Source organism: Lygodium microphyllum, chromosome 14 (genome assembly GCF_053477565.2).
Source record: "Lygodium microphyllum isolate KBCC chromosome 14, Lygodium_microphyllum_v1.1.10, whole genome shotgun sequence".
In the NCBI taxonomy this organism is placed as follows: domain Eukaryota; kingdom Viridiplantae; phylum Streptophyta; class Polypodiopsida; order Schizaeales; family Lygodiaceae; genus Lygodium; species Lygodium microphyllum.
Window position 1 is genome coordinate 141,809,240 of NC_141148.1, and position 12,708 is coordinate 141,821,947.

Sequence of the window (12,708 nt, forward strand, 5' to 3'; positions counted from 1 at the left end):
GAGGGACGTCCCTGATGCATCGTTTGGCAAGTTTGCCAGCTATAGACATGTGGCTGATTAGCAAACGCAACAAAAATCAATGTAAATTGTGCAATCGAGACTAGAAACAGGTGCCAAACTAATGTAGACAGCAATGGGCAGCTCCAGAAGAGATGTCCTCCGTGAACGCGGTGTGGACAGCAAAGCTAGAGAGCCTGAAACTTACAAAAACAAGATTGGGGAGAGTGTGGGCTGCATGCCTATTTATAGAAAGTTTGGGATACCCAAATCAGGGTTTGGTAACTCTCTAGGACCACGTTTCTTTTTTTTTAATAAGAAGGTTTCTTCATTAATTAAGTGTGTTTTGGGGCTGTTTAAATCAGGCTAATGCAGTTTTAGCTCAACAAAAAGTACCCAAGAGAGTTGTAACTCGATACTAATAGAGGGATGGTTGTCCAAGAATTGATATTATTTGCTCCTAAAACTGTCGCAATCAATTAGAAAGGGCCTCTGATAAGTCCAAACAAGCTAAAATGGAACAGTGACGACACACCATGCCAAGGCTATAATAAGGTCGTCCAGCAGACACTAGTGAGCCTCAAGCATTGTCCAATATACACATAACAAAGACTGGCACATTTATGCGAGCATTGGGACATTTAAAGCACACTGATAAGCCTCAAACACTGTCCAGCCAACACATAACAAATACTGGCACATTTATGCAAGCATCTCTGCTTATGTTGGTGATTGGAAAACATATTATGGGGTGCTAAGATATTTTCTAATCCATCCAGTTATGCTATAGCTGCTTTTGAACCAAGTTTGGATGTGCAGTCAGTTGCTATTTTTCAATTAGAAGCACCTCAAAATGTAACTTCCAGATACATGTTTGACCTATTCTAGGTGCCCATTCTGGTTCTGACAAATTTCTATCTGAGTCAATGCTCTGCATCTGATTTGAATTTGAATTCAATCTTGAAAATTCTAAGCATACATAGCTCATTTTGAAAAAACAACGAAACTGTATATCTGCAATATTAACAATGACAAGGTCCAACAGAATAGCTCATTTTAAAATAACAATGAAACTGTACATCTGCAATATAAAAAATGACTAAGTGCAACACAATCAATCAACTTGGCAATAGACATACAGTCTTGATAACATCCATGTTAAATCCTTTCCCCTTTATAAAAATTGAAGCTGTCTCTATCTGAATTTGAAATTGATAGAGTCTCTTATTGGTGTGGATGGATTTTCTGAAGTGGCATGTTGTCCAAGATAGTATTTCACTATACCAGGCATTCTAGCATGTGTCAACCGCAAACGGTTGTAATCTAGGATTCTGTCAAATTGTAGATCAAGGACTCCTTAAGTCGGCTTTAAAATTTGTGAAGAGACATGATCATAGCTTTGAAAAGAAGTCACCAAGAGAGGATGCCAAAACCCACTGTACAAGAAAGGGTTATGGTCAATATGTGATGTTGAGTACATGGAGTGAAGACAGCATAAGAAAGAGGGCGCTCATCGTGAAGATAAGGACATCGCAAAAAGGACAGCTCTCGGCAAATATATCTACAGAGCAATCTCACTCCAATCCAAGTAGCACACAACAGACATGTATGTCACGGATACTAGACACATGACTAAAAGGAAATGGACCATATATTTAGATAGGAAGATAATTATTGCAGGGATATTTGAAGAGACCTTCAAAAGGGGAAACATCATGTTACATAGAAAGGCATATCAATGTCAAGGAAGCTTGTTGCCTAAGGTGAGAGAATATAAATGGGAGTCATCGTACTGCCCACAACCACATACATCAGGATGCAAGAGAGTATCAACAAGGTAGGCGGCTATGCAAAGTGGGTATTATGGTCTAGATAGTCAAGCGACACAAGGCCTGTTAAGGAAGGCTAAATTAACCCACAAAAAATGTTAGCTAATGACAAATTAATGGCCAATTTTATTCCACAGAATACGGTCCCAAACAGGGGAAATTTTAATTAACTACAAAAAGTTCTCAATGGGCAACCATTGCCCAAACTCTATAAAAAGGTGGCCAAAGGGAACCAGTCTAGATCTCACATGATCCACACATCAGCCATCATCCTGCCCACATGAGCACCAGCCTATCCATGCCCACACCCTGTTTTCCATGCAAGCTGCCAGCATTCTACATCTGATGCAGCTGCTGCAACAACTGCTCCAAGTGCTGCTATGACTGCTACTGCTGCTGCACACATCATATCCAGGTCTTCCATGTCATCATCTACATCAGGCAATGGTCATTCCAGCCTGTCATGCTGCTGTTTCCTGCCAAATGCAGCCTCTACTGCGTCAATTTCCATGCTTGCTGTTCGCAGTGCTGCTATTCAGAAGGAAGCATCCTGCCCCTCTATAAGACATTATTCATCCTGCCAGCTGGTCATGATTCATCCAACACTACCATGTCTATCAAAAAGGCAGAACTCACATATGCCAGATAAATATCAGATTATCATAATTGGTCATTCCTAACAAGGATATACGAACCACCATGGAGTCTGAACTTAGTAACTGAGTGGAAAGACAGAGATGCAAGGAAAAGAACAAGAATGCTTTAAGAGAGGCTGTTCTACTCTAGATAATGTATTCTTTGGAGGCCCTTATTGAGGAGGGCAGCATCTCTACACAGCTTTACATTTTGACAAGGATTCTAGAGGAAAACAAATGAGGTTGCGTCAGTCTTAAATAGCAATTAACCTGGGGTCACTAGTTAAGATTCAGGTGTAGCATCATCTCACTTTCAGCAGCTTCATGTAATAGCCTTGAGAATACAGGGAAAAGCATTCAGTTGAACTCATGAAAACTGCAAAAAGAGTTACACAGCTAGTAATTTTCTTTAGATTTTGCAATGTTGACTGCTAGCACTTACCTCTCGCTGATTAGTTCGATAAGATGGAATACCGAAGATGTTCAAAAGACAATCATGAGCCTCTTTGTCCCATGGAAAAGACCCTGCCCAATCCTCTTCTGAAGCATCTGTTAGATTATTATGGCTCCTTGTTTCTTTACTTGCACCACTAATTTCACATACATCAAGCAAATTTTGCAGTTCTTCTTTCTGCCCCAGCAGCTTTTCTTGACGCTCAAGTAAACAGGCTATCTGTTCTGAGGACAGAAAAAACAAAAGTCAAAAGGCGGCATCATAAGTTCTAATTCAAGTATGGTAAGTCTTAACTTGAATACAAACTGAAAATGGTGAAATTGCAATCCAAGAATAACAATTACATATATGGATGCCTTGCACAATACATGTGTGTCCACAATATACCAGAACAGCTCCTCAAAGTGGCACTCAGGAGTTAGACAAATGTATGCATCAGCTAGCCTAATAAAACTCAGAGAGCGTGATGTAAGTGCAGGAAGGTACAGAAAAGCAGCAAGCAACGTCCTCAATGACTTTAAACACACTATTGTATTCTAGTCACATCTTAGTCTGGGAAGGAGGCCATCCTCAGTTCTATTGAAGTCATCAGGATCAAGAAAAGGCATTCCAACCTCAGCACTCTCCTTGACCGTTCCACAAACTGCCTCTTTTATTGTGTCCGTTTTCAATGGCAAGAGCCTCTTGCAACTTAGAAAAGATGGATCATACCAATTTGTTTGAATCCATATATTCATGTAAGGGTCTGATATAAGTAATCCAAAAGAGGGCTACAGACCAGAAACTAAAAAAAAACACTAATGCTGCTGCCTAGTTTTGTGAAATTTATGCGGCAATACATCCTGGCTCCACAACAGTAAAACACATTATAGCACCTCCGAAACAGTACCAATCAACTATATTCTAAGTATGCATCTTCATTACTGGAGATTAGCTTGGAGTTGCTGCACCTGGGTTTGCTTCTGGGATAGGCTACCCTACTAGTCGTTTGCTTGTTGGAGAACATATGGCTATTGATGTATCAAACATCCATTTAGCAATTGTTTTTATAGTTGGTCTGCTGCCCACACTATTTCCAGATCACTTAGACATCATCAGATACATCCAGATTATTATTGCTGTGTTTTGGGATCTGTTGGAGTCCAATATACTTTGATACCCATGCCTTTAGCCACCTTTGCCCCAATCTCGGAGACGTGGAGGTTCGAGGCCCTATCTTCATTACTAAAACTACTAAAACTCTTTTATGAAACCTTAATAGATAGTATTGTAGTATTGTAAGAGAAATTTGCTAGAATTTTTTTAAGCCAAATAGATAGAGAGAGAGAGAGAGAGAGAGAGAGAGAGAGAGAGAGAGAGAGAGTGTGTGTGTGTGTGTGTGTGTGTGTGTGTTGATAAAAATCCAAAGTTGTTAATGTAAAAGAGGGTCTAAGGTAGTATTATAGGAGAGAATCGCTAAGATTCTTTAAAGCCAAAGAAGGGGGCACTGGTGCCCCATTCTTTGACTTAAAAATTTTCTACCCATTACAACAGGTTCGAGAGCAGCAAAACACAAAGATCAAGACCTAAAACAATAAATAACAATAGCACAAAGCACCAAAACCAACAACACTGGTCTTCTAATACCATGTGAGAACAAGCAACCAAACCGGAAGAATCACAACTATTGACCACTGGATTGGAACAGGGAGACCCCATTTTGGAACGTGGAGATAATGGGATATTTTTTTAAAATATCAACTTTGGGTTTTTTCCATAATTCAGCAAACAAGCACTTCACAAGTATTTGAAGATACTTCAAAGGCACACTCTTAACATCATTTTGGCCCAGTAAGACCAAAATGAATAGTGCATGACATATTAAGGCTAGTTGATGCTGCAAAATACGTCCATAACTAAAACAAGTCTAAAGAGTAAAGATCAAGAACCATAAATGTCTGAGGTCAAAGTATGTACGTCATATCATGAAAGAACAAACTGGTCCCTAAAATACGCAATCGGCCTACTAAAAAACTGGCTGACCAGCCATGTGGCGGTGCAAAAATGCTGACCGAACACTCCAAGGCTGATCGCATTGACCTGGGGCTAGCAGCCTCTCGCATAGCAAGGAAAAAATGACTGCCTACTTAGTGTAAACACATCTAACACTGACTGAAGGAAGAAATGCACACAACTGAATGGAAAAGACAGTTAGAGCTCCAATGTCTCCATCAGACTCTGATGGAACTCACAACGAAATGATGACAAACTGACTGGACAAAATGGCAATCTAACACCCCATCTCAAATCTTGGGAGTATTTGAAGACCCAACAACCTCATATCATGAAGCATAGAAGCTTGTCGAAGAGGCTTCATGCAAAGATCCGCTACATTGTCTTCCATGGGACAGTAGGCCACCCCTAACTCAAAATCCACAATGCTCCCTGAACAAGTTGGTACTGAACCTCGATGTGCTTTGTGCGAGCATGAAACACAAGGTTCTTCACTAGAGCTAAGGCACTCTAGTTATCCAAATGCACCTGTGTGGGTTCTGTTTATGGAAGGCTAATCTCCACCACCAAGTGACAGAGCTAAACTGCCTCCTGAGCTATAAAACAAAGAGCACGGTATTCAACCTCCGAAGAAGATGAGGCCAAGGAAGACTGCTTCTTATTTCTCTGTGAGATAGCTCTCGATCTGAGGGAGAAATCAAAACCTTTAGTGGAACCTCTAGACTCCACATCACCTACCTAATCAGAGTCACTCCATCAAACAAGAGTAGCCCACTCTCCATACATGATCCCATAGGATCAAGTTCCTTGAAGTGGCACAACACGCGCAAAGCAACTCTCTAGTCAGCCTAAATAGGAGTCTTCATAAAATAAGACAACAGTGCTACCACGAAAGAGATGTCTGGCCAAGTATGAATGAGCCAAATCAAGGATCTAACAAGACATTTGTACCTGGTAGCATCAAGAAGGCAATCTCCAATAGTAACCAACCTAGACTCCAGGTCCATCGGGCAAAAAATTGGCCGACACTCCGCCATACCAAACTCTGAAAGAAACTTGAACATATACAATACTAAGAGATGAAAATACCCTATGCCAACTAATAGATCTCCAAACCAAGGAAGAAGTGAAGGATCCCAAAGTCTGTCGTGTCACTCTTGCCACAAGTTCTCGTGAGTCCAATTAACCTCTTGTGAGTCACTCCTTGTGATAATCAAGTCATCCACATACAAGATGACTAAAATACACTTATCACTCCACAACCTTATAATAAAGGTTGGGATCATGATCGGATCGATGAAAGCCACTCCATAAGAAGAACTGATCAATCCTCTGGTACCAAACCCTAGGAGCTTGCTTCAAGCCATAGAGCGCCTTACACAATCTGTAGGCACAATCCTCCTCCCCATACACAAGAAAACTAGGAGACTATGAAACATAAATCTCGTCCTCTAGTATGCCGTTCAAGAAGGCAAACTTCACGTCCAAGAGCCAATATAGTGTGAATAGTAGACATACAAGTTGTAGATATGAAGGTTTCCAAATGATCCAAACCTGCTCTCTGAGCAAAACCCTTGGCAACAAGCCTAGGTACAGCCATTAGATAAGTACTTGGTCTTAAAGATCCACTTCACACCAATCACCTATTCGCAGAGTATTTATCAGCTCATGTTTAAGTCTGTGCATGCCAGTTGGGCTGCCCATGCTAGCCAATATTTAGGCATTATTTTATTGATTTTTGTGTTTCACTTGTGGCACTTTACACTAGGTGGCTAGCATTAAATACTAGCTGACCAACTACCATATTTGGCAATATTTTGGGCCTATTTATTCTATGGCTCCTCCTCTTCCCATTCAGTCATCATCATTCTTCAAGCGGTCTCCTATTGGAGAGAGGAGCCAGTGTCAGTGCCCATCCAACCAATGACTCACTATTGTATGCATCATTCTTGTGTTTGGTATATGGTTTCCATTTCCCAAGCACATCTCTGAGTTCTCTTCCTTTGCAGTGTTCTTCTGTTTTCTTTCTCTTTTGTCTTGTGTTTAACAATTTATTTCAGCACTTGTCTATGCTTCCATTGCTACACCACTTCTGACATGGTATCAAATTGCAAGATCTAGGTTCCTACTGCAATTTTTCTGCTCATTAGGAGTCTTTCTCTCCCCTATTGATTAGGTCTGTGTTTCTCAGACTAGCAACTTGCATTTCGGCCTGCACCTCGATTTCAGCTTGCAATCATCAGTTTGCTACATTAAATGCTCCATCATCCTGCATTTCTCATTTTCTACCCCTAATCGTGGCTGGTCGACTCTTTGTACAAGCCGTTTTTGCTATTTCTAGCAGTTCTTGACTAGTTTTTCTTCATTTTGCAATAGTTAGCCTTCATTTCCAATTGGGTTTTTGGTTAAACTGCATGTGAACTCCCATTTTGTGGAGTCTTTGCTGTTGGTTTGGTTGTATTCCCTCTTTGTATACCTTCTATTCTCTATCTTCTCTTCTTCTCCTCTCAAAATGGCTCCTCCATGCACTTCTACAAATGATAAGTTACATGGACCTAACTATCTTACAAGGAGTGCTATGATGAAAGCTTGGTTTGTGTAGAAGCAGATTCGGTACATTGTCAGTGGCGCTATTCCTCGATTCCAACGTCCTTTTCCTCTTCCCGAAGATTTTGATGCGGACAACCGGACGATGCACATGCATATTTTGCACTACTTCGGTGTATTTCTAAAGAAATTCTATCGGCGATTACCTCCTGTAGGACATCACCAAAAATATGGTCAAAGCTTCATATGTTGTACGAGGCACCTTTCCCCATGCGTGTTGTAACCCTTTATGGATAGCTTCAGCAAATGAAGTTTGAGCTTAAGGACACCATTCAATCATTTTTGCTCCATGTTACACACGTATAAGACCAGCTTCGACACATGCAATCTGCCCTTCCAAAGGCATGTCTAGTGGGAAAGGTACTCTACAAGCTCCCCCCGAGTTTGATGGAGAAGCGAATGCTTTGAGGGCACAAACATCATCTACACATGTGAGCTTTACACATATGCCCTCGATGTTGCTTGAGCATGAGGCAACTTAGCGTCTACAAGGTGGGCTTCCATCTCATTATGTGTTGGGATGAGTGCGCAATGAAGTGCAAGACAGAAATGGAGTAGGAGCAATGTTGAGTGAGAATGAGAGAATTCCAAGATGAGTGTACCAATCAGTGACGGTGCACAAAGAATAAGATCTATTTATATGTTAGGGTACAAATAAGGGTGTGTTCACACCCATATAAGTTTATACACACAGACTTTACACCGGAAGAGACTTAACACCCAACAACCTCCCACTTAAAGGCCCGAAGTGGTACCTTTAAGCTAACCCAATGTTGAGAGTGAGAATGAGAGAATCCCAAGATGAGTGTACCAATGAGTGACGGTGCACAAAGAATAAGATCTATTTATATGTTAGGATACAAATAAGGGTGTGTTCACACCCATATAAGTTTATACACACAGACTTTACACTGGCAGAGACTTTACACCCAACAACCTCCCACTTAAAGGCCCGAAGTGGTACCTTTCAGCTAACCCACTCGCACTACTCCGATGCAATGCTCATGCTAAGCCTTTTCAAGATTCTTAGTGAGAACATCTACAAGGTTATCTTGGGTTTTGACCTTAGTTTGTGTGACAAGACCATCATCCAAGATTTGTTGAATGAAGTGGTACTAAACATCTATGTGTTTGATACGTGCATGAAACATGGCATTCTTAGCCAGACATATGGCACTCTAGCTATCACAACCAAGCACTGGAGTACGTGAAAAAAGATCAAAATCCTTGACCAAATGACCCAGTCAAATAGCTTCCTTAAAAGCTTTTGTGGCTGAAATATATTCAGCCTCTATAGTACTCAATGCTACAATTTTCTGCAACCTTGAACACCAAGAAATGGCCTCATTAGCCAAAGTAAAGGCATACCCACTGGTAGATTTGCTAGTGTCAAGATCTCTTGCCATGTCCAAATCAGACAATCCTTGCAACTCTAGTATATCATTTCCATAGCAATATACACTTTTCCTGTGTACCTTTTAAGTATCTAAAGATACATTTCACTACTGCCCAATGTGGCTTGCCAAGGTTAGACATGAATCTACTAACAACTCCCACTGCATGAGCAATGTCAAGACGAGTTGCAACACCATGGCATACATCAAAGAACCACAAGCTGATGCATAAGGTATGCCCTTCATAGCAGTAGCAGCTACATTATCTTTTGGGCAATCAGCTTCGCTAAGCTTTGTATGTGGCGGTAAAGGCACACCAAGAGGCTTAGCATCAGCCATATTAAATCTATCAAGTACTTTGCTCATGTACTTGTCTTGTGAGAGAAACAACAAGTGTTTCTCTCTCTCTCTTTTAATGCACATGCCTAAAATGTGTTCAGCTGCCCCCAAACCTTTCATTGAGAAGGCTAAACTCAGTTGCCTTTTAAGAGCATTTAAAGTACTCTTATGCTTTTCTGCAAATCAGCATGTCATCCACATATGAGGCTAGCATAGTAAGGCTTATATCATCAGTCTTTTTAGTGTATAAGCATTGATCTGCATGACTGTGTTTAAATCCATGGCTGAGCATAAAAGTATCAAACTTTTTATACCACTATCTAGGGGCTTGTTTCAGCCCATATAAGCTGCATTTCAGCTTATAAACTAAACATTCTTTCCTTGGAATAGCAAAACCTTCAAGCTATTTCATGCACAGCTCTTCATCCAGGTCACCATGAAGAAAAGCAGTCTTCACATCCATCTGATCCAACTCTAAATCCAAGGATGCAATCAGAGCAAACAAGACATGGATGTTGAGAATCTGCCAATCACACCCTATGTATGCCCCTTTGTATGGAACAGCTAGGCTAGGGAGATGCAGTTCATTCTAGGAAGAGAGACAGATCCCATAGGCACAGTGGATGTAGTGTGCTACCAAGCAATCCTATATAATGATGTACTTGACTATCACTTTCACATGATGATAATGCAATAGTACTTGTCTCTTTCTATCAAGTGTCTATGTCATTGTCAGTACTACACAAGAATGTCTTTATGAGTCCAAGTCTCAATCTTGGAACCTAATTCACTTGTGTAATAACAGTTGTCTTCTTTGTCAATGTCATCATGAGTTCTCTCTTCATCTTCCATCCTCCATAGCTTCCGCCTCTGCCATGCTCTAGATCCCGCATCTTTGACATGGTATCAGAGCCCAGTCGGGCATGGCCTAGCTCATTTCACTCCTCTCTCAGCTCCTCTTCACTCAGGTCAGCTTAAGTCCAGCTCAGTCCCAGCTAATGAGCTCATTTCTAAACTCTATCTCCACTTGACCTTGTGGCAGCCATAGCCAAACCTGCACCCTGCCTCCTTGGAGCTTCTTGATCTCCCTCCACAATCAATATCCTAACCCGCTTTCTTCTAGAGATACATTCCTTAGCTCAGGGCACTGCCTCCTGCCACTTCAAACACCAACATTGACCAACCATAGCTCCAGCATTGCAAGATTTCGTGGTCGCTGTTCAAATCTGCGTTGTTCCCTGTCGTATTGCTGGATCTCCACGCACAAGCCGCGATACATCCTGCGTCTATAAGGCTTCTTTAGCCCTTGAAATAGGCTATCTAACCACCAAGTTTCAGCCCCAATGATTGCGCCTATCTCCTGCTTCAGACGAAAACACAGACGTTGCCTCAAAAACCCTAACAATGACTCCATAGCTACTTTGTGTCAAACTTCTCTTCCACTTCATTTCTCTCTCCTGCCACTTAAAGCAAGTCTAAGCCACTCTGATCAGAATCCTCCAGCAAGATTTCAACATCCAACAAGCAATCTTTGAAGATCTTGAAGACTTGGAAGGTTCGAAGCATTCAAGGACAAGCATTGTGAGATCCCAGTACTTGTGTCCCTTAACACATTTGGTTGCTGATCAATCTCAGTCAAGTGAAGCCATTGTGAAACTCAGAAGATTTGGAAGATTCTTGAAGTTTTGAAAAGACCTCAAGATCAAGTTCAAGATTGAAGGACACGCATCAAGAACCATCATCAAGTTCAACCATAGTATCTTTTGATACTACATAGTGTGTTTTCACACTGACATTGGTTGTGTCTTTTGACACATAAGATTTCAACTCTCTTGCTGGTTATTCTCAGTCATCTGCTACTGATTTCCTGTCACGGGAATGACCAATATGAAGATTTCTATGTGGATACACTTCATGAAGAGTTACACGAACTATGTTGCTCATCTACACTACATGAAAGATTTGTTTGATCTACTTGCAGAGAGACATGGAGCTGCTCACACTAAAGTGCAATCAATGATTCCATCTAAAGTTTTTGAAGACACTCCAGCTACCTTGGCCATCATGAAGAATGAGATGTCTTTGCTTGAGGGGGACAAAGACATGGACATGAAGACTGAAGCTGCAAGCAAAGTCCATGGGGAACCAGACATGAAAACTGAAGCTGCAAGCAAAGTCCATGGGGAACCAGACCAAGAAGACCATAAGATCAAAGAGCAAAGGAAGAAGGACAAGAAGAAGATCAGCCATGAAAACCAAAAGACCACATCATTCAAAGCTGAAGAGCCAAAGATTAAAGACAAGAAGATTTTCCATGCTGACAAAGAGAAAGCATATGCTGAAAAAGACCACAAGGGCCTATCGGTCCTTGTCTCTCATTTTTTGTTTTAAAAGCATTGTACCTGCCTTAATGTTCCTTTCATAAGCTTGTAAACTCCTCATGTAGCCTTGTATTACAGTCCCTGTACACTTTGTGAGGCCCCTGTTACAGCCTCTGGATGTCCACCATGTTTATGGTACCCACACTTAGCCTTTTCTGCGAGACAGCCTCTGGTGTTTTGCCATGTTTGTGGTATGCCCACACTTTGCAAGTGTTGCTCTCACTAAAGCCTCTACACTTTGTACTTTCAGGTTGTGATTGAGGAGGGGTGTTGAGAATCTGCCAATCACACCCTATGTATGCCCCTTTGTATGGAACAGCTAGGCTAGGGAGATGCAGTTCATTCTAGGAAAAGAGACAGATCCCATAGGCACAGTGGATGTAGTGTGCTACCAAGCAATCCTATATAATGATGTACTTGACTATCACTTTCACATGATGATAATGCAATAGTACTTGTCTCTTTCTATCAAGTGTCTGTGTCATTGTCGGTACTACACAAGAATGTCTTTATGAGTCCAAATCTCAATCTTGGAACCTAATTCACTTGTGTAATAATAGTTGTCTTCTTGTCAATGTCATCATGAGTTCTCTCTTCATCTTCCATCCTCCATAGCTTCCGCCTCTGCCATGCTCTAGATCCCGCATCTTTGACAATGGAGCGTAGTCATCTTTGTTGGGAATAAAGGCCTCGTGCCTTTAAATGTGCTCGGGTGTGAACACACCCTTAGCACTTGTACTTACATATATATATCTATCTAAAAACCTAAAGGTACTCTCTCGTCATTGTACCTACCCACAGGCTCACTCTCGACTTTGCTCTATCACACTCTCTCTGTCTCTCACTGTGCGTAACACCTATTTGTCTCGATCTCCGTGCCCAACCCGTCACTACAAATGGTATTAGAGCCATCAGGTTCTGCACACTTCTCGAGACGTCAAGCATGAGCTGGGTGAGGAGGCAACTGCCAAGGCAACAGTTCCAGTTCACAAGCAGACGGCATTTTGTCACATGCAACAGGGCCAGGCTCCAACGAGGAGAGTGTGTGACAAGACCAGCAGGGAACCAGGCGTGCAATGG

The 12,708-nt window shown here is 41.5% G+C and overlaps 1 protein-coding gene across 4 annotated transcripts in view; it reads right to left on the reverse strand.

The window, feature by feature from the left end:
- LOC148026178 (ATP-dependent DNA helicase Q-like 2) overlaps positions 1-12,708 on the reverse strand; it is a 133,729-nt gene that overhangs the window by 82,992 nt on the left and 38,029 nt on the right. For all 4 annotated transcript variants that reach the window (XR_015693196.1, XM_087693463.1, XM_087693461.1 and 1 more), the window contains exon 2: positions 2,904-3,139. Coding sequence is in view for 3 of the 4 variants with exons in the window: in XM_087693463.1 (XP_087549589.1) it covers positions 2,904-3,139 (236 nt within the window). In the remaining variant the exon portion in view is untranslated. The remainder of the gene's footprint in view (positions 1-2,903; positions 3,140-12,708) is intronic.